The 22,876-nt window shown below is 42.1% G+C and overlaps 1 protein-coding gene across 4 annotated transcripts in view; it reads left to right on the top strand.

Annotated features, from left to right (window-relative positions):
- KCNK10 (potassium two pore domain channel subfamily K member 10) overlaps nt 1-22,876 on the top strand; it is an 85,268-nt gene that overhangs the window by 9,236 nt on the left and 53,156 nt on the right. Inside the window, exons 1-2 of one of the 4 annotated variants that reach the window (XM_057413420.1) lie at nt 10,280-10,431; nt 11,321-11,378. The exons of 2 other annotated variants lie outside the window; for them this stretch is intronic. In XM_057413420.1, the coding sequence (XP_057269403.1) occupies nt 11,327-11,378 (52 nt within the window). In that variant the 5' untranslated portion in view covers nt 10,280-10,431; nt 11,321-11,326. Of the gene's footprint in view, nt 1-10,279; nt 10,432-10,609; nt 10,746-11,320; nt 11,379-22,876 lie in introns of those variants that run through there. One more of the 4 variants, XM_057413422.1, reaches the window with a different exon arrangement.

Genomic DNA, 22,876 nt, shown 5'->3' with positions numbered 1-22,876 from the left:
CTAATGTTGCATTAGATCTTTAATGGGCATATCTGTATTTCATTCAGTTTTGGCCACTGCTTCTCAAGACAGTGGAATGAAGATCAAAAAGACAAAGAGAATTATGAGAGAAAAAGGAAGCTGTCATACAAGGACAAATCAAAAGGTTTAGATTTCTGTGATTTCACAAAATGAAAAATTTAAAAGCCTTTGTGATTTATTCTTTTTGGACTGTTAGAAAATCAAGAAAGAGATATTTACTGTATCTCATATATATATATCCTATATATATATATATCTGTATTTATATAGGATGATACTGTATTGCCAGAAAGTAATATGAAGTGCTGATTTATAACCCAGATAGCCAGCATGTATAGTTTATAAAAGTTTGTTGTAATTGAGTGGGAGGGTGGTTTTATGCAAAGATTTTGTGTGGAATAAACTGATGGAATAAGAGGCATATTTTTACCAAGAAAAAATGTTAGTAGTGGATCTATATGTCTTGATTCTTATATTATTTCTTTAATAACAATATTTTTAATATACCAGTCTAGGTTCTTATGTCATGAAATTACCCTATTTTTCTGATTAAATGCTTGGGCTTTGTAAAATCTCTTCATTTCTCACTGTATTCAGGATTTTCATGAAATTAGATGAGATACTAGACCATTCTATATACCAATTACCTCATCTGTAAATGGCCATAATAATATTTATTCTAAAAGGTTTCCATGATTCACTTTTGCTAGTAGAGTGTTTTCAGATAATCAGCTGGAAGATGCTAAAGAAAATAGAATTAGCTATATTATGTTTCTCCTTGAAATATCAAGTGCAGGGATTGGCAAACGCAGTTTATTGATCTAGCAAGGACCTGGAACAGCAAGCCTCTATGCCCGTTTATATGTTTAGCATCCTCTAATGTTAGTAGAGTCAAATGTCTGTCAACATTTTTAAACCATTGCTGCTCTGAGTTTCAACCTGGCAAGAAAATTTGCACCATAAATGTACATTTTGGTACTACTTCTGAACTCTAAAATGGAGTCCATTCCTACCACTGTCTATGAAAATAGCTAATTATGATAGTGACAGAGCCTTCATTCATTGCATCACTTCCTTTACTGAAAATGTTTGCCAGTGTAGTGCTGTGCTAAATTATTTTCTTCTTTAATTCCATTAGCATGGTTATAGTACTGATCGATTTGGTGATGTGCGCTTAAAATGAGATCCACAAGATATTTGGATGCCTAACTGCCATTGACTCAATCAGAATCACTTGCCTAAATACCTTTGAGATCTGGTGCTATAGGCATTAATAACTATGGATCAGGACTAATTGGTTTGGATTCCTGAATTCTTGAATGGTCAATTGGAGGTGTTTTAAAGCGGCATATTTTTCTTAGACTGAACACTCAGCACTGACTGAAAGCTGATGGTTTTTTTTTGAGGTGTCTTCAGCTGGGGATGGAAATCACTTGTCACTTTTGAAAGCTTTGGTTGACAGCTACTGTAATAAAACAGTCACCAATCCCCAATACTCTAGTATTTCAAATAAGTGTTCTAAATGAGAGTGAGAGTCTTTCCCTTAATAGACGGCCTTGAAAAACTATTTCTTTGTGACAATAAAACAAGGAAAAAAACTGGCCCATCAACCCCCCTCCCCCCAAAAAAAAAACCCAAAACCCAAACCAACAGTCCTTATCTGAGTTGTACTTGGATTGTGTAATACAAGCAATTTTGATCTGACAGTTCAACAACTGTGTCAGATCTCTGGAAATTGGAGATTACATAAAATAATTGCATTATTTTGTATTGTAAGAAAGGATATTAGAACTACCAAATGGGATCTTTATAGACAAATACAATGTAAAGATGTAAAAAATATATAGTGGTTTATTGGCAAAATCCTGGAGCAGATTCTCCTGGAAGGCATGCTAAGGCACATGAAAATCAACAAGGTGCTTGGTGACAGCCAGCATGGCTTCACTAAGGGGAAATCCTGCCTGACCAATTTGGTGGCCTTCTATGATGGGGCTACAGAACTGATGGACAGGGGTAGAGCAGTTGATGTCATCTACCTGGACTTCTGTAAAGCCTTCAATACTGTCCCACACGACATCCTTGTCTCTAAACTGGAGAGACATCAATTTGATGGATGGACCACTCAGTGGATAAAGAACTGGCTGGATGGCTGCACACAAAGAGTTGTGGTCAGTGGCTCAATGTCCAGCTGGAGACCAGTGACGAGTGGTGTCCCTCAGGGATCGGTGTTGGGACCGGTCTTGTTTAACATCTTCATCACTGACATGGACAGTGGGATTGAGTGCGCCCTCAGCAAGTTTGCCGATGACACCAAGCTGTGTGGTTTGGTTGATACCCTGGAGAGGAGGAATGCCATTCAGAGGGACCTCGACACACTTGTGAGGTGGGTTGATGCCAACCTCATGAAGTTTAACCATGCCAAGTGCAAGGTCCTACACCTGGGTGGGAGCAATCCCAGGCACAGCTACAGGTTGGGCAGAGAAGAGACTCAGAGCAGCCCTGCAGAGAAGGACTTGGGGGCTCTGGTTGATGAGAAAATGAACATGAGCCGGCTTCAGTGTGCGCTTGCAGGCCAGAAAGCCAGCCGTATCCTGGGCTGCATCAAAAGGAGCGTGACCAGCAGGTCGAAGGAGGTGATCCTGCCCCTCTACTCTGCTCTTGTGAGACCTCACCTGGAGTATTGTGTGCAGTTCTGGTGTCCTCAACATAAAAAGGACATGGAACTGTTGGAACAAGTCCAGAGAAGGACCACGAGGATGATCAGGGGACTGGAGCACCTCCTGTATGAAGACAGGCTGAGGAAGTTGGGGCTGTTCAGCCTGGAGAAGAGAAGGCTTTGTGGAGACCCTTCCAGTATCTGAAAGGGGACTATAGGGATGCTGGGGAGGAGCTCTTCATTAGGGACTGTAGTGACAGGACAAGGGGAAATTCACTGTGAGGGTGGTGAGGCACTGGAATGAGTTGCCCAGGGAGGTTGTGAATGCTCCATCCCTGGCAGTGTTCAAGACCAGGTTGGACGAGGCCTTGGGTGATATGGTTTAGTGGGAGGTGTCCCTGCCCATGGCAGTGGGGCTGGAACTTGATGATCTTAAGGTCCTTTCCAACCCTAACTATTCTGTGATTCTATGATTCTATGATTGTTGAACAGAAGATCTCAAGGCCTTTCTATGTATTACATAGAGAAGTAACTGCAGCTGTTTTAGAGCTGTAGGGATGCATTCCTGAATTACTCCATAAAAGGCTTAAAGGATATGCGCATTCAAAATGCAATTTATGAAGGAGGCTGCCTGTAGACAACCTGTGACTGTTGGCTTGGGAGGTTAATGCACATTAAATTTTTCTGTTCTTCAGCATAAGTAACATACAATTCCCAACTCACATAACTTCTTTATTGCCTTTATATTCCCAGAGTACATATAGTCCTGAATTATACCATAATTATATATGGTGATATATTTCTTTTCATGGGTAGCAGAATGAAATGCACGTCACCTGTGGGTCTGTAGGCTGTAGCAGATCCACTATGAGAAGCCACTGCCTATGGGTTGATTCACAGTGAGCTTCTCACTTTGCTGAGAGTATGCCATGTGTGAATAACACTGCAGTCTCTTGCCATGTTGCAGCTAAACTGTTGTAATTCCCCTACATCTTCTCCCACAAAATACTATGAAACATGTAATGAGATGGAAAATAGTAGTTGTTGTAGAAGGTGATGTTATATACTAGGATGAACCTAGTCTTTTCATTGCTTTCTTTCTTAGCAAACCCACTAAATTCCACTTAGGGGGTTGTATTTGTATTTATTTTTCATGATTTTTTTTATGCATGTGCGTGTACAGTTTGTGTAGAAACTCAAATTGGGATGTGCCTGCTGCTAGGCTGCGCATCTTCAGAAATGCAGGAATTGCTTTTTCCTTTCTAGTATATTAAGACATGAGCCATTTTCCTGATTGTTACTATAGTGCCTGGCACACTATTCTTGTAATTAATATTAAATGATTTCTAATTTACACTCAGAACATAGCCCCATTCTTCCTTCCACAGAATAATAATTTATTGATTTCATTTTGCTTGAAATATTGTCCTATCTGAAAGTAATTTTCCCCTGAGAGACCCAGCACTAAAGTGCCAGTGGTGTGCATATACAGAGACCCACCAATTCTGAGTGTAAGCCTTTCAGGTAGCGGCTAAACTACTGGTTGCAAAAGTTTTACATCTGTGTGGCTGAAAAGATCCGTGTCCTAGGCTACAAAGTAAAGGGAAGGTGAGGGAGAGTGCTGGAGGTGAAACTGCATAGTGAGCCTTATCTCATTCCATATTCCACAGCTCCATGCTGAATATCATTGCTTGCACATTTTGGGAACCGCTTCTTACTATACAAGCCATGTGAGAAATATGTTACCCAATTTAGAAAGTAGTAAAGCTCTCTAAGTACTGTAAAAGTGATGATGATTAATGCAAGAGTTGTAGTCAGCTCTTTAAACACTTAGTATAGCTTCTTTTTCCACTGCTGTTCAGAGAAGAAAAGAAATAGGCACAACTGAAAGCTACAGGAGGATGGGTCACAGTGAACGGTGTCTATGCAGACTGTTCCTGCCTACTTTAACTATTCTATAGCTGCATTAATCCCCACATTTAATAGCCTGCTGAGACGATACACTGCACTGGAAATCACTGAAAGGAACAGCTGCAGTTAGCAGCATACTTGTTTTTAAGAAATTAGTAAAGTTTTCAGTAAAATGGATGGCAAGACAACACTTCCGAATTGTCTTTGGCATGTATGGCCCCTGTCCCTGCCCTATGGGCTGATAAGGTCCTGTCATGTCTGCAGGAAATCAGGTCAGAGTACAGCATTCTTCCATGATGCTGAATTAGTTCTACTGGTCCTGCAGATTAAGAAGGAAATATCTGGGCTATGCAGCAATACAGAAAATAATCTGAAGCCTTGCCCAAGATTGCTGTGTGTTCTAAGTACAAAGCTTAGTAAGTGAATTTCTTATATCTGGAGGCATTAAACAAAAAGTGTTAGAGCAACAAGCGTATACCTAAAACTGTGCTATTTGGCTCTAATTTCCATTATCTATTCCAGTATTGCAACTTTATACTACTCCTTGAACAATCTCCATATGTGCAGTTGTGATTTAATGTATTTCTGTCATTCATTAAACACTTTTACTCATCTCTCCTTTAGTGTGAGTGTGGTGAGACACTGGAACAGGCTGCTCAGAGAAGTTGTGGATGCCCCATCCCTGGCAGTGTTCAAAGCCAGGTTGGATGGGGCTTTGAGCAACCTGGTGTAGTGGAAGGTGTCCCTGCCCATGGCAGAGCGATTGCAACTAGTTGAGCTTTAAGGTCCCTTCCAACCCAAACCATTTTATGATTGTGTCCCACCCACTTATTCTTACCCTTCTCATGTCGAGACCATCTATTCTCTGCTCCTTCATTTGCATCACAGGCTTTGGGGGTTTCCTGTTCTCCTTTCACCTCCTTACTAGCACAGTTGCCCATACTTCTGTTAGTACGTTCCTAATATTGACTGCCCTTCATCCACTGCCCCTCATTTTCTCTCTCCAGATGTTTTGTGTGCTACTCTTCCCCTGTGCCTGCTGCTATGTTCTTTTATAGTCTGCGTTATCACTGCATTGACACTGCATTGCCCTGGCAGACCAAACTCTCCCATGGGGCAGGAGGCTCATGCACCGGGGAGGTCCATACCCGTGTCCGCTGGCACCGGGTGTTTCCGCCCGGCCCCCGGGGCGGCGGGAGCGGGCAGCCGAGCTGTCCAGGGTGCTGAACGCCACCGACGGACTGGGCTGACGTCTGCGTGTACTCTCCGTTTGATGGCAGCCGCAGGTGTGAATGGCAAAGAAACACAGGTATCTCCGAAAGCTAACCCCCAAATTTCCTGTTTAATATAGAGGAAAGTTATCAGCCTGCTAAGGTAAAGCATCATGTATCTATCTAGTAAGAAATCTTAAAAAATGACATGAGGGAAGAGAATAGTATTGCTATAAAATGGATTTGGTGGCTTTTTTTTTATTAATCAGGCTTGCTATTTTTGTCCAATATCAGCCTTTGATCTTATGAGGATTCTTCAGGGACATAATGGAAAAACTGAGAGCCAGATTTTAATTCTCCCATGACTGTGATTCAGGAGTAATTGTACTGAAGTCAAATTAAACTAATGTGAAACAGATGTAAGCACATTCAGAAAGAGACTAAATACTGTGCAGGTTGAGGTAATACTTTTTTACATGACAGATCTTTTATTGGAAAAAAAAAACAGCTACATACTATTAGACTAATAATGTGCATGCACTTTTCCAGACACTGTAGTGCTCCTGGCTGTACAAAGGGATTGATATAACAGGTGTCTGAAAGCTGAAGTGTGGATAATGAGGAATAGTTACTAGAAAAAAATGATGATGAAGATGATTACAAGATGTGAACTAGGTACCCCCTCTTCTGTTCCGGCATTTAGAGGGTGGATGCTCAAAGTGGGTCTGAGGATATGAACAATGTGTTAAGATATGAGAGGCAGGATCCATAGCGTATTGTGTTTAGTGTCCCTATCTAAAGGAACCTGCAGACAGGCTGTGGTAACTCAAACAGGTCAGATTTGAGAAGACACCATCCTGGCAAAGGTTATTACTGAGGTGCAATTTTCTCAGGTATATTCACTGATGTCACTGAAACCGTTTCTGCCAATAAATTCTGTTCTTTGGATTAATCCCTGAATGAATGAAGATACAGCACTGCATGCTATGACTTAAAAAGTGGTAAGAAACTGCATGCAGTAGAAGGCAATAAAACCAGTAAGTTGCTTTTCCTTGCACAGTACATAGTAGCCCTGATGCTTAATTAACTTCCTGATTCCTAGATTCATTTCTAAAGCTTTTGAGAACCATCTGAAAAAAAAGTCTTAAGGTTATCCTAGAGAGAAGGCTTTGCAAGTCTTCCTAGACAGAAAGCTTCCTAGAAAATAAAGAAGTTATAAAAGGATTCTGCACTGGATCCTGTCCAAGTTCATACTACTAGAAGATGGGTCAATAGAATATAAAGAACAGGATGCACTTCACTTGGGTTATTCTCTGGTTCCCTTGGTCTGAGTGTAAATAACAGCACTCCTGTGGCAATAAACTGAATAAAGAATGATCTTCACATGTAGAAATACCAGATTTCAAACAACCATATAGTTAACCATGAATAGTTGCATACACAAATGAGCATGCTGCAATGTGATGACGCAAAGACTGTGTAGACTTCTCATCCCTTCAGTGCATCCCAGAAATTGAACATACAAGTTTAAGGTGATTTCTGTCTACTATCAAAGCATTTTTCCATTCCTGCTCACTGGATTTAAGTAGCTATAAGAACTATTTATTTGTCTGTTCTGCTATGGATTCGTTTGAGTTCCATCAGAACAACTTCTAAATCACTCATGCCATATTACTAATGAACAGTAAAAGTGCACTTAGCATTTTATTTCTTTTTTCAGTAAGCTCACTTATAATAGAAAGCCTTTTATCTATTGTGTTGTGACTGTTACAGGCCAAGTGCTGTAAGGCACCGATTCTCCAATAAAACCAACTATAAGGACAGTAAGTCTGAACAATGAGCCCTAAATGAAAAATTTAGTCAGACCAGTTTGATAAACTATTGGTATAAAGTTGAGTCCTGAAAATTCTCATGCAGGTACTATTTTAGATTGATCATGCTATAGTTATTGTCTTTTTTTTTCTTGGTGGTCTTTCATTTAAATATTGAACATTACTGAATCTACTTAGCTTGTAAAAGTTGACAGAGTAACAGCTTGAAACACTGTAGCTTCAAGGCAGCACCAGCTCTCCCTATCACAAGAATTCACCACCACTGAGGGGTAAAAGGCCTTTTATTTGCATAAGATAATAGTTACGTTTCTATGCAACAGCTGTGCTTCAGTGAAAGATGCACTCATTATGCCAAATCCATCTCTGGAGTAACCCCATTGATTTTAAATGACTTACTTTGAGATTAAACTGGCCCACTAGATAAAACTGCAGGTCTGAGGCATTGAAATAATTGAGCAAGATTTCCATGATCTTTAACATGGCAAAAAAATTGCAAATCAATTACATGATGTCATGCATTTATGTACCTAACAGTTCACAACTGATTTGCCACAAGGTTTTCAAACCATACAGCTAGAGCAAACTTTTCTGCAGAGCTGACAGACACTTTTGAGGAATATGGGAACATTAAGAGGGTACAGGGATATAGCATTGTGTCATTATTATCTTCTTACTGCTACTGTAAGTCAAACAAATATGAGATGTCTCTATAAGGTCAGTTTACTAATACAGGATTTATACGGCCACATGAAAATTCCTCTTCTTTAGACAGTGACAACCAGGATGTGTTTCCAGTAATGAACTACCTGAAGATTTCACCTCTAGGCTATAGACTTCCTGTGTATGTTTGCAGTGATCTAATGGTGGAACTCAAACAATGGCCTGTTTGAGTTCAGTGATCTTATGAGAGTTCTCAGTTGTCAGATGCCTGTGGCACAATACCCATCTCATCAGTTAACTGCTGTTAGTTATGTCACAAAGTAGTGCTTGGGTTAGAGTGTTACAATTGAGTAATATATGTCTATATGTTAGTGGTTCCCAGTAAAGTACAAGGAAGATGCCGTTAAACTGGAAACTGTTTCGAATGCTGAGGAAGTTATATACATGCTTATATAAGTTATATATGTATGCACGTATAAATACATAAATAGTTCTTTATTGATACATATCTGATAAGTGATCTTCTTGTGGGTTCAGAAGCCTTCTTTGAAGACACTTTGGTTATTGGAATCATTAAAAGATTTCCCAAGCATGATTCAAGCGATCACACAGCACAATTAGAAATGCCAACTGTCACTTTTGCTTCCATTCAGTTTGCAGAAGTAATATCAACAGGAATTCCAAAGCCTGTTTAGAATGCATCACGGTTTGCTTGCAAAGGGAATACCTTATGCTCCTGATGTCATCATTGCAATTATCTCAAATTCAAGTCTTACTGAGCAGGCTCATTATCATTCTTACCATGTCCTCCCTCAGAGCAGCCTCTCCCGCCTCCTCCTCTACAGCACAAAACAAGTGCCACAGGGGAGCTTGGATTAGGGAGAGACACCCAGCACCTCCCCCTAAGAAAACTTGCTGCATTATTTCCATCTAGTTTTATCAAACTACATACTGCTTTACAGGACCTTGCACACCACCACCAATGAAGACCTGGATTCACCAATACTGAATTCTCTTTCCTGTTTAGGGTTCAACAAAGACTGGGGACAAACATAGATGTGTGTATTTAGCTTAGGAATGTGGATATGAAGAGAATATGCCAGTTTCCACCACAAGATTTTCCTAAAGATACTCACACATTTCCGACTGCTTTTTTTGCTGTTGTTGTTGTTGTTTGTTTTCCTCACCAGGGCAAATTTCTTCCCTTGTCTTACAAGGTTACCTAACATCTGAGCAACAGATAGGAAAGCAAGACAGAACAGTTGATCAAAAAGAAGTACAGAGCAAAATGCAGGGGACAAACTGTGTCAGGCACCAGGTTTAAATCACAACCACGTTTCCTGAAAATGTAGGTCCTGGCTATGGACCTCAGTACTGATTCTGAGGTCTCTGACCCATGACCCACATGAATTTGTGGATCTCATCCCTAAACCATTCTCACTGAACAGTCCCCTTCACACAAGGAGCGGGTTTCTACTGTGGAAGAGAGGAGACAGGATAGGGTTAACCTCACACCGTCCTTCTTCAGGCCCCCAGAGGGGCTGGGGTTTTGTTTTCCTGGGTAAAGGAGGGGGAGCTGGGGCTTGTACTATAACTAGAAATGGAGATCTTGCTGGTGTTACCAGCCTGTTTTGGGTCTGAGGGAAAGCCTGGCAGGAGGGAGAGGAGGAAGAACGCAGCCTTGGAAAGCAGCGGCTGGTAATTGCACAAGGCAAAACCAAGCGTCCTCCATTTCCCCGAATCCCCCTGAGAGCTAAGGGGGGCTTCGAGAGAGAGTTCTCCAGCCTTCCTCCCTGCCCCCTCCCCGCAGCCTAGCCATATCTTCCTGCTCTGTCTCGCCAGCCCTTGCCTTGACACGAGGTGTTTGTCCCTGCTAGCAGCGCGGAGGGCAGCGGGGCCAGAAAGGGGAGCAGGGGTCCCCCGGCCTTCGGGTTGCCCGGTTCTGGTCCCCCAGAGCCTGCGGGGGCTCGGATGATTCCCTGCCCTTCCCCTCCCCCTGCGCTGCAGAGCCTCCTGATGCTGCCGTACTCCTGCCATGTGCTGCCGCCGTCGCTGCTGAGGCTCGTAGCTTAGCCGAGCGTGTCTCCGGCTGCAAACTCCGCCAAACAAACCTGCATCCTCCTCCAGGGAAGGATACCCAGTAGGTACCAGCCGGAACCTGCCCCCTCCCTAAGGCATCCCGCTACCGCCTCTTCCAAAAGACTCGCAGCTTCTCCCCACCCCCTTTTTAAAGCGCAGAGAGGGGCTCCGTGAATTCCCTCCAAAGCTATAGGGTGGCTCCCTCCTTCTCCTCCTCCTCCACCTTCTCCTTCTCTTCGTGCTCCGTCTCTCCTCGGCGAGCCGGACTGCTGCGGCAGCCAGCGGGGTCCTCCCAGCCTCGCCCAGCCATGCCCCTGCGGCTCGCCCCCCCGGGCTGACTTTTGTTACCCCTCTAGTGCCGGGGGCTGAACTGAGGTGGGCACCTTTTTGGTGGGCGTCTGAGGTTGGAGAGAATGTGCGCGTGTGGGAGGTGTCCCTGGGGCTGAGAGGAGACGATGATTCCCCGATCCTTGCAAGCCTGTGGGCTCGCCAGCACGGGCGCCCCTCGGGTGGGCGCGGAGGGGCCGGGCTGCAGCGGATACCCGCTACCCTCACACACATCTGCCGGTGGGCCGGGCTAGCCGGCTGTGGGAGCCTCCCCAGGAGCCAGCGGCACCCGGGACCCGCTGCCCAGCTCAGCCCCCTCCGTTCCCGCTCCCCCCCCCCCCCCAAGACCCTCTCCGGTCCTCACTCCATTCTTCACCCCTGTCTCTGTCGGGGTGCCTGCACCCCTCCTCACCTCTTCGGTACAAACCCCACCACTCCACTCCCGTTCCCGCCCCTCCCCACCTTCTTTGATTTATTTGTGTATTTCTTTCCTTGGCAACCACCAGTTCCCCTCAGTCAAACAGCGCAGGCTCCCTATAATTTGAAATTAATTTGTTTGACTGCAGCATTCAGACAGGAAGGTTGGGGATTTATTTAATTCATTTTTCTCCCTGTGCAAAAAGGAAGCGATGAAATTTCCAATCGAGACTCCAAGAAAACAGGTGAACTGGGATCCTCAAGGTTGGTGATTCTCTACTACTATCATTACTGTAATAATAGCAATTATATTATTCCTTGTGTCGTGACTTGTAGGAGAGTATTTGACTCCAAATGGGAGGAGACGTTGGATGATTGTCTGTTTCCCATGTGCACTGCTCAGTATTTTTTGCTCAATCCTAGCGGCGCATTAGAAAATGCTCCTCAAATGTGGAGTTGGGTGGGTGCGTGGGTAAAACCTTTTCTAGGTGTAAGTTTTATAGTTCTATATTTGATATCTCTCTCCCCTCCGTTTTTCTTGAGTATTTTCATGACAAACTTGCCTGGGATGGCTGTGATCTCTGACTCACAGCATTGTTTGTTTTATCTGTGTCTCCTTTGTTGTTTCTAGTGATCATTGTCTCTGCTAAATGGGTGGTACAGGAGTGGACACAGATGTGACTGCTTCCTCAGGGCTCCTTCATGGCAAATGTTTGTTGGCAAGCAACTGGAGCAAAATGCTGTTTCAATATAATCCATAGTGTGAACAGTATAAAAAGACACATTAAATGGAGCCCAAAGGGACCTTTAGACTCCTTATTCTGTCCTGTTAACAACTGATCAGCCCAAGTGGATAGTTTGATTAACTCTATAGTTAGGTTTTGAGTCTGTCTTGGGGAGTGTGTTTATGTGGTGGTGAAAGGAGATTTACACCAGTGCAGCAGTTTTCAGTAAAATGATCTGAATGGTGTTTTAAAATAAACCATAATGAAATGCTCTCCTTTCCTGGCATGGGGAGGAGGTTCATATGCAACCTACAGAAAAGTGGCTGAAAAAAACCCTACTGGTAATTTGTATACTAGTGTGTCATCTTTCTGTGCATCAGTACAGGAGCAGAGCAGCTCGAAGCCATATGCTCAGATTTGCAGCAGAACTGCTGGCAGCTGAGCACTGTACAGCAGTAGTTGCAGGAAGTATGAAGTGATAGCACAGGCTTTCATTATTCATCTTTATTCCGCAGGTTTGGTTTTAGTGGTCAATTTGTCTGTCATCCTCTATGCCCTCATGTCTACCAAATGAAATGTTAGAAACAGTTTCTCCTGGTGTAGAAGGAATACAACAGAACAGACATCTTTCTGCTCAGCAGATCTGTTTGAAAATTATACACAATTAAGCTTTAGGTTAAATCTTACTACGTCTTTAATTAGGTGAAGGCTGAAATCGCCACATCAGTCTCCTCCACAGCTTCACAATGAACACATAGATGTTAGTGCTAACAGAGATCTGATTATTTCAATAACAGTATATTCCTTACCATAGGGTCAAAATTCTGCATGGCAAAAACTTGCTGTTCACAGGTGCTTTTCTGAATGTGTATTTGCTGTAGCTTCATTTTAATTCATTTTATGTGTTGCAAAATGTCTTTTAATGCAAAAACCCCTTTTCTCCTTTCCCCTGAGAAAACGCACAGGAGGCTGTACTGATGGCACTCTGTATGCAGCTCCTTTGCTTGGCAATCAACTTCAAAGCATATGGATCCAACAGGTGGTCAGTCACAATTTCCTAATGTCTCCAAAATGGTAGGGTACTGTGATAGTTAAAAGACCTTAAACCCAGTAGGTTTCCTCTCTGCCAAGCTGAATCCCTGCTAAGGACTGCAGAATTCTATCACTTATTTCTTCTTTGTATGTTGGCAGCATTAGGCAGGCAACAAGGGTGCTAATGGGAAGGAAGGAAGCAAAAAATGTTAGTTTCTAATTCTCCGAGGGACTCAGGAAATAGGTAAAATTTGGTGGAATGGAAAAAAGCAAACTGGTAAGGAAAAGTTGTCTAAGACCCAATCCGTTGACCAATAGAGGAGCAGTGCAATGATGTACTCACATAGTCCCACTGAAGAATTAGTGATGTGGGTAGAAGACAAGATGATAGTTCATTCCTTTTGAAATGAAAATAGATTTCTGTAGATGTAAATGTTAGCAAAAATCTACACAAAATCACTTAGAGCCCTAAAATGAATTTGATTTACAGTCACATATGTAGTCTGTGCTCTGGATGTACATGTGAAGAATGATGTAATGTTTTTCACTGGATGTGATATCCTTGGAGTTAAGGACTGAAGGAGCTTTTCTCAGATACAAAGATCAACATGTAGAAAGCTGGTGGTACAAGGATACAGCATCCTAAGTATTAAAAGCTCATGTCCAGTTAATGTTCATGCTCAAATACCAGTTTCATTTCGATGTGTATTGTATGATCATGCCCTGTTCCATTCATCAGACAGAGAACGTGCAATTTCCACAGTTTCGTCTAGTAGGAATTGTGCTAACTTATGCTAACAGTACTTGAAATACATCAATTGATGTTCCTGGCAAGCAAGTTAACAGTCCAGTGATGTAAGTGAGATCTATGGTGTCTCAAAGACTGTTTAGATCTGATTATTACAGGCAATATTTTCTAGAAACTATACACATTTCTAAATGCCAGGGCCCTTGTTGTGGGGATATGGCTTGCTGGTTTGGCATGGGACAGATGCTGATTTGAACCCAGGTCAGAATGATAGTTATTGAAATGAATTAATGCTCAAAGTCCATAATGCTGACTGAACTATAAATGTTTACATAGATAAATAGATTAGAGCCTGCTAGTAGCTTTCATCTGGCATAAAACTGGTATTCTCAGTTCACAATAGCAAAGATCAGTATACCGTAGAAAGACTTTGTGGAAAGAAGAGGTTTAAAAGAATAGAATTGACATGAGGGACGGTGCCTGACAGACAGCTAATGGGAAGCTGTTTTCTCAGTCATTAAAATTGAAAGAATAGGGCATGGAGACTGAGCTGTGCCTGCTGTGTAGTGTCTTCATTTGTCTTAGGTATAAGGTATATATCTGTGTGTTCCCTGTAAATGCTGAGTGTGTTGTCTAGACATACCAAGTATTTCACAAATCTGGAAGTAAATAGGGTCCAGATTCCTTCATTGAAGCTCCCTGCTACTCCAGGCAATCAAACTATGTAATCCCATTAACAAAGATCAAACTCCATCCCCAAAGTCACTGGGACTTGTCCCTGACATTTGAATGTGAATTATGGGAAAAATCTCGTATGTATTGATTAAAAAACTTACTAGTCATACCCAGTGCGTGAATGGGGTAAAAAATGAGTATAAAACCTAAGCAGGCACCTCAAGAATGTTGTAGGGAGAGCTGGACATGTTGAGTACGGGTGCAAGTTTTTACACTACCTGGCCTTACATTAAAAACAAAACAAAACAGCAAACAAATAAAAAAAACCCAACCAAAACCCCAAAGCCTGCCATTTGTGTTACTGATGGAATCAGCCTGGATATACACAATCATAAAACATTTGATCTGCCTATCACTGGTTTTTGCTTCTCTCATTTGGTGCAATTCAGGTAAAGCAATAATAACAGAAATTAGTGAAAGGCCAGATCTTTAGTTTCATACCTCATATAACTTCCCATTTATACATTTTGGAATATAAGATTGGGTTTATAGCAACATGTGCAGACATTAATTCTTGTAATTGTTCTCATCTCTCCTCTTTACTGCATTCCTCCTGCTGTTTGTTACACCCACTTGTTGTCTCTGCTTGAATTGGTTTATAATCTCTGCACATACGTCTTCAGACAATACCTAAAACACAGTGGGTCCCTCATCCTGACTGAGACATCTGGAAGTTACAGCAGTAATTTTTTTTTTTCTCCTATCTGCTGAATTATCTGCTTAAAATGGCTGTTTCTTTATAGAAAAGAAGGATAGATGGGACTGTTTCCAATATGCTCAGAAATTATTCCCAAGTATAAATGTTTTGCAGGCTGATGATGAGATGCCCTTTTCTCAGGGAAGGAAGTCTATCTTGGTGGTGCTCCATTTGCTGCCTAGCAAATTGAGTTCAGTCTTGTTCCATCCTTTATACCTGCGGGTTTTTGCTGTCATTGCAGTGATATGGATTGTCAAAGCCTTCTGAATTTCTGGGCAGATGTTTATCTCTACACAGACCTTTTGGAATGCTGAAGTTTTGATGTAACTTTGTTTCGCAAAGACATTTGTGTAGGATGGTTTTCTGCAGTTTGGAACCCTAAAATTCTGCATTTATTATCATTCTTACATTTAGCATAGAAGTTAGTGGTCCATGGGGGATTCAAGCTGTAGTTGAAACACTGGAGTGCCTCTTCAGAGGAACTCATTTACTGTTTAACCTTCAGTAAGCCACTTACCTTGGCTCCTTTTCCTCCCCTTTTCCTGCACTGAAAAATGGGAATGTTAATACTTCCTTAATGCACAAGTGTGTTGTGAAATATAATTAACTTGTTTAGAGCAATCTAAGATCTGCTACTGAAAGAAGAGCATATGTATTGCAATCAAATGCTAAAGCAATTAGGAAGGAGCAAAACAGCCTGTCATCATCCACAGATCACAGCAATTAAGAAATAAGGTTATCTCTGCACTTTACAACTAGAGGAAACTTGTATTATTTGCGCTTCCTTATAGACACTGAAGGCTCAATTGAGTTTCCCATTAGAGGTATCTAGAGACCTTTGATATTCCTCAGCTGCCACTCCAGAGGGGCTCCAGTCTTCCATAGGTCCTGGGTTAACTGCCATGAGATTTCTCTAGCTGAGACACCTCAAGCAGCACTGGACACCTATAAGTGGGACAACTGAGCAGTGTTTCAGTGCTTTCATGCAGATATCAGGATGAGATCATCTATCCCTTGATGACTATTTGTTGGAAAATCTTCAGCATCAGCTACTCAGTATAAATTAAGCTGATGCTGCCTGCAGAGTGTTACAAAATGCTGCAGTTCCTGCTTTTTCTGTCCTTTCATTCAAAGAGACAAATGCAGAAGGCAAACTTGATTATAAAGGTATAGATAAGTAGAATGAGGGATGTTCATTTCTGTCCTCTGATTTCAGTAAGATGTATAAAAAGAAGTGGAGTGTAACTTTGAGCTAAACACACTCTAGTGTGCACTAGTCATTCATTTCTTAGTAGTTCAGTATAAGAAGACTGCTATGGAAAGCTATAATGTGTAAAAAAAACCCAAATAAGTAGACCTAATCCCAGGAAATAACCCATAGTCAGCAGGGTACTGACCATGTGGTACTTGTATCACAAAGTCATATTGGCTACTGACCCACCTGATACATCAGGACTCTGCTATGCCTAATAGGCATGGGTTGCAGAACAACTGTAAGGAGTCTAGAGAGATTTGAAGGAGAATAGGAATTGGATAAATAGGAGGACACTGCCTGAAGTGCATGGTGTAGGCACAGTAGCGCCAAACACAGTATGGTGGAAGATGTGGGGAGTTCGAAAAACAAATCAAAGAGAATGAAGAACTCAGAACTTTACTAAAGGTTGTATGGAGGGCTGATGAACACTGTGGACTCTAATGTAGTGAGAGATGGGAAGATATGACTGAATTATCAGGAGAGGAAAAAAGACATCAGAAAGATATTAGTTTGATGATTGTTTTTAGGGTTCCCTGGAAATAGAAAAACTAAGGATTAAAGTAAAATTAGTAATAGGGAAGAGACTGGACAGCAGTTTTCTTAGTAATAGTGAGGAAAGACTGAATTCTAGTCAAGGTAAGAAAGATCATAGAATCACAGAGTCATAGAATAATTAGGGTTGGAAAGGAAGTTAAGATCATATAGTTCCAACCCCCCTGCCATGGGCAGGGATACCTCACACTAAACCATCTCACCCAAGACTTCATCCAGCCTGGCCTTGAACACTGCCAGGGATGGAGCATTCACAACCTCCCTGGGCAACTCATTCCAGTGCCTCACCACCCTTAAAGTAAAGAACTTCTTCTTTATATCCAATCTAAACTTCCCCTGTTTAAGTTTGAACCCATTACCCCTTGTCCTACCACTACAGTCCCTAATGAAGAGTCCATCCCCAGCATCCCTATAGGCCCCCTTCAGATACTGGAAGGCTGATGAGGACTCCACGCAGCCTTCTCTTCTCCAGGCTGAACAGCCTCAGCCTGTCTTCATACGGGAGGTGCTCCAGTCCGCTGATCATCCTCGCGGCCCTTCTCTGGACTTGTTCCAGCAGTTCCATGTCCTTTTTATGTTGAGGACACCAGAACTGCACACAATACTTCAGGTGAGGTCTCACGAGAGCAGAGTAGAGGGGCAGGATCACCTCCTTCAACCTGCTGGTCACCCTTCTTTTGATGCAGCCCAGGATACGGTTGGCTTTCTGGGCTGCGAGCTCACACTGCTGGCTCATGTTCATTTTCTCATCAATCAGCACTCCCAGAGCAGGGCTGCTCTGAATCTTTTCTCTGCCCAACCTGTAGCTGTGCCTGGGATTGCTCCTACCCAGGTGTAGGACCTTGTACTTGGCATGGTTAAACTTCATAAGGTTGGCATCAGCCCACCTCACAAGCGTGTCAATGTCCCTCTGGATGGCATTCCAGGGGGATTCCAGATGAATGGTGAGGTATTGTTAAGATGTCATCTGTACTGTGAGAAAAAGGGTATGAAAAGAATCAAAGGCAGCATGAAGCTATAAGCTTAAAACAGTGAAAGAAGTAGAAGTGTCAGCAGTGGGAGATGTTAAGAGAGAATTATTAAGAATGCCAATGATATTTTTTGCTATGTATGTACAAGAGTAATCCATTAAGAGGCTTTTGGGCTAAAAAGTCCCTTGGGCAACTTGTGAAAACTGATGCTACCTGAAGTGATGGAGTTGAATATGGCAGAAGGATATATGATATCAGTTGTAGTCAGGTAGGTTTTGGTTCACCTTTTGGTGTTTATCTGGATTTATGTAGCTTCCGACAGAAGACTGCATATATATATGTGTCTGGTGATACAATTTAATTTCCATTCTCTTAAATTAATCCAGAGCTAGGAATTCTACCACTTACTTCAGTGTGAGCAATGTGAGATTCTTAAAGTATGAGAACTGCAGGCTTTATTGAGTTAAAAGCAAAGAGGTGCCTGGAATCACTGGAAGAATGGAGGCCCTAGATGTGTTGTAAATAGGGTAAGTACCTGGAATGAAATGGGGAGGGAACAATGAAGATGTCTGGGTAAGGAACGAATAACAAACACACTAGTTTTCAACAAGTAGAGTATTACAGAATCCACTGTGATGGGAAAGTCTAACCTTTATTTTGTTTTAGTCTCAGTGTAATAGCAAAAGCCAAAGCAGAGAATATGAATGCTGAACACTCTGTGTTTTATTGAATTCTTGTGTAAAAGAAACAACATTCAGCAAAAGGCTAAATACTACCTTTTTAATACCCTTTTTATAGGAACACCTCTGTTTTTTGTTTTCTGTAAGAAATTGAAAACACCCTGGGACCTGGCCTTTGTCGCACAGAGGCTGCTCATATTCTAGTTCCTGAGACATCAGTTATACTCCTATTGTTTATGTAAAACATGTTTATGTATTTTTCTGTTGTTTATGAAAAACATTTTAACTGTAATGGAAAATGTTCTCTGAGATGAACCCACTGACTTTCATAAATTCTGTGCCATGCAGTTCTTCAATGGTTACCCCAGTGAGATAAATCAACAAGTGAGAACAGCACATATCATATACCCTTGTACTTCAGGGTGGTGGTGACAATCCTTTTTAGTCTGAGCCATTATTTCTCCCAACACACATTCTGGGTTGCTTTTCACAGTTGCAATCAAACATTAACTCAGATTATTTAAACAAAATGATTTTTTGGAAGTGAACCATGAATAATTCATTAACATACTATGTTACTGAACCAGAAAATTTAGGGGACGTTTCCTTGGTTTTGGGAATGCTGATACCAAGAATTCAGCTTTCATCACTTACTTTGACTGCTAATACAATTCTTATGCTATTACAAATCTTATTATTGGCAAAGTGTGCCAAATACATTTATTACTATATGTTTTCCAGATGTCTCAAAGTATAAGCATAGGAGATTACTGGTAAGATTTTGAGGTTAAAGTGGAAACTTACATGTGGGTGTATCTGTATCGGAAGTGGAAATGAAAGTCAGTAAGGTGAGAGAATCTGTTACCGAAACCTGTGTAGAGGGGAAAAAAGATGGAAGAGAATACACAAGCCTGGTTTCATTTTATTTTTCTGTTTTTAAAATGGAAGGAGAACATTTTTCTGAAGGCTGGAAAGTTGTGACAAAGGTCATGACATATAAAATACATGAAAGGAATTGAAACATGCCGCACTTAGGATCTGGAGTCCTGAATAAGGGTAGTGACCAGCTGCAAAGTCTGGGCTGGGTTCAATTTTTTTATTTTTTCTTTGCAATAGTCCAGACATAGCATTCTGTTTGAGTTTGTTACTTGAAATTTTAGAGGACATTTGAAAAGAAATAGAGAACTAACAAGGAGAGAAAAAGGAAAGCTGTTGGAGGTTGTGTAGCTTACAAAAAATGGACCCAAAGTGTGACAGGGTCAGACCTGTTGTCAGAGGTGCAGAAAATACAAAATAAAAAGTGTAACTGTGGTAAGGCTGACAATGCTCTACTTTTTAGAAGTACGCACATAACCTAAGGCATATTTAAAAAAATATGAAATATCTTTATGTTAATATCTTTACGTTCTCCATTGGTTCCTCAGGCATGTATCGGGGTCCTCCTCTGTGAGCAAATCTAACACCAGTATAAATAATCTCATGGATATATTACAAAATATCTTCATCTCATGAACTGAATATCTTTCAGAGATGATGATCGTTGAGGACAGGCTTGTGTTTCTTCCATTTGTTTGTCAGTTCTGCCCCAAAGGAATGCATGCAGTAGACGTTTAATTACCTCTGTTCTCTTTCTAATAACCCAACAGACTGAAGTCACAAAGACAATAGACTGTTTAACCAGTAGGGGATAGCAAATATTAAGACCCTAAAAACCATCTTCTTACAAAGCAATAGAAGTTATTTGGGTATCACTATCCTACAGGATTGTTGAATTGCTTTAAGCATCAGGCTTTTTGTACCTAGATCTGTTAGAGCCATATGTTCATATCTCAGCAGCACTGACTCATCTTTTCTTCCCTAGGAAGAAAAACCAACAGGTTACTGACTTTACTGCATTAGGATTTTGGAGTTTGGCACTTTAAAGTTGTGCCACTGAGATTCTGAAGATTCAGTGATGTGTTGTTAAAGGGTGCTTGGATTATTTCTCTCTTAACTCGATACTGTAATATAATAATATTGGCATGATTTGAAAACAGCAAATACATACTGACAGCTTGTCCAGGGCTTTTATCTTCTCAGATTTCAGCTTTTCATTTTAAAGAAACAAAAGGCAGTCACTAGCTACTATGTGAGAAAAACCTGTAATGAAAGAATTATAAAAGAAATGGTACTGCCCAGATGAATTGAAAGAAGTAGCTCACACATTTCAAAGACATTCCTTAGGATTAACTCAGATCCATCACTGAGTACTTAAATGTTAAGGCTCCTGCGTTTGGATCGCCCAAGGAAGGGTCATGCAGTAACAGCAAACATGACAGCTAGGGAAACACCACAACAGCCACCTCTTTGTGGTGCTACAGGCACCAAAGTAATATGCCTTCATGAGAAGCAGAGTTCATTACTAGGTTACAATGATATACTGACAGGTAACCTTGTCACCTGAATTTCTCATTGCTACTAGACATTATCTGTTGATTTTGTTTCCTAAAAATAGGCATTTGCTGCCACTTAAGGGACTGTAAGGCAGCTGAGACATTTGCATAGGCCTGGTATATATGATAATGGACCTAAGAGAGATCTCTGCCCTTCTAAGCAACAGCTTAAGGCCAATTAGGATATCCTAGGACCTCTCACTTGGTAGTATACAATACGGATGGGCAACTGAATTACACCATTTGGGTATGACTTAGTTGGAGAATAAAGCACCTAAATAAAGGTCAGTATCTGAAATGCAGAGGTATTCTAAGTACCTGCTATGGTTAGGGGAGACAGTAATGGTTGAGGACTGCCTTGGCTGCAGCGACCACGAGATGGTGGAATTCAGGGTCTTGTGTGGTAGGACCAGTAGAATAGCAAGTAGAATTGCAGCAGCTAGGATGACTAAGGCCTCCTTAAAATTAAACCTGGCGAGAAGGGTCAAGGACAGCAAAAAGAGTTTTTTCAAATACATGGCAGATAAAACTAACACCAGAGGCAATGTAGGCCCACTGATGAACGGGATGGGTGCCCTGGTGACAGAAGATACAGAGATGGCAGAGTTACTGAATGCCTTCTTTGTCTCTGTCTACTCTGCTGGAGGCAGTCCTGAAGAGCCATGTACCCCTGAGACCTTAGACGAAGTCAGGTCAACGGAGCGGTTTGCCTTAGTCGATGAGGAATGGGTTAGAGACCAGTTGAGCAATCTGGACATCCATAAATCCATGGGTCCAGATGGGATGCACCCGCGGGTGCTGAGGGAACTGGCGGAAGTCATTGCTAGACCACTCTCCATCATCTTTACCAAGTCTTGGGAAACGGGAGAGGTACCTGAGGACTGGAGGAAAGCAAATGTCACTCCAGTCTTCAAAAAGGGCAAGAAGGAGGACCCGGGTAACTACAGACCGGTCAGCCTCACCTCCATCCCTGGGAAAGTGATGGAACACCTTATCCTTGGTGCCATCTTAAGGCATATCAAGGATAAGAGGGTTATGAGGGGCAGTCAACATGGCTTCACCGAGGGGAAATCATGCTTGACCAATCTCTTAGCCTTTTATGAGGAAATAACACGGTGGATGGATGGTGGCAGAGCAGTGGATGTGATCTACCTTGACTTCAGCAAAGCATTTGACACAGTCTCCCACAGCATCCTCACAGCTAAATTGAGGAAGTGTGGTCTGGATGATCAGGTAGTGAGGTGGACTGTGAACTGGCTGAAGGAGAGAAGCCAGAGAGTTGTAGTCTATGGGGCGGAGTCTAGTTGGAGGCCTGTAACTAGTGGAGTGCCTCAAGGGTCAGTACTGGGACCAGTATTATTTAATATATTCATCCATGATTTAGATGAGGGAATTGAGTGTACTATCAGCAAGTTTGCTGATGACACTAAGTTGGGAGGAGTGGCTGACACGCCAGAAGGCTGTGCTGCTATCCAGCCAGACCTGGACAGGCTGGAGAGTTGGGCAGGGAATAACTTGATGAAATATAACAAGGGAAAGTGTAGAGTCCTGCATCTGGGCAGGAACAACCCCAGGTTCCAGTATAGGTTGGGGAACGACCTGTTAGAGAGCAGTGTAGGGGAGAGGGACCTGGGGGTCCTAGTGGACGACAGGATGACCATGAGCCAACACTGTGCCCTTGTGGCCAAGAAGGCCAATGGCATCCTCGGGTGTATTAGAAGGGGGGTGGTTAGTAGGTCGAGAGAGGTTCTCCTTCCCCTCTACTCTGCCCTGGTGAGACCCCATCTGGAATATTGTGTCCAGTTCTGGGCCCCTCAGCTCAAGAAGGACAGGGACCTGCTGGAGAGAGTCCAGCGCAGGGCAACTAAGATGATTAAGGGAGTGGAGCATCTCCCTTATGAGGAAAGACTGAGGGAGCTGGGTCTCTAGTTTGGA

Source organism: Pezoporus wallicus, unplaced genomic scaffold (genome assembly GCF_028554395.1).
Source record: "Pezoporus wallicus isolate ANWC-B61680 ecotype Strahan unplaced genomic scaffold, APGP_CSIRO_Pwel_v1 contig_3017, whole genome shotgun sequence".
NCBI classification, from domain to species: Eukaryota; Metazoa; Chordata; class Aves; order Psittaciformes; family Psittacidae; genus Pezoporus; species Pezoporus wallicus.
The sequence above is the reverse complement of the archived record's forward strand: the minus strand, read 5'-3'. Positions and strand labels throughout refer to the sequence as shown.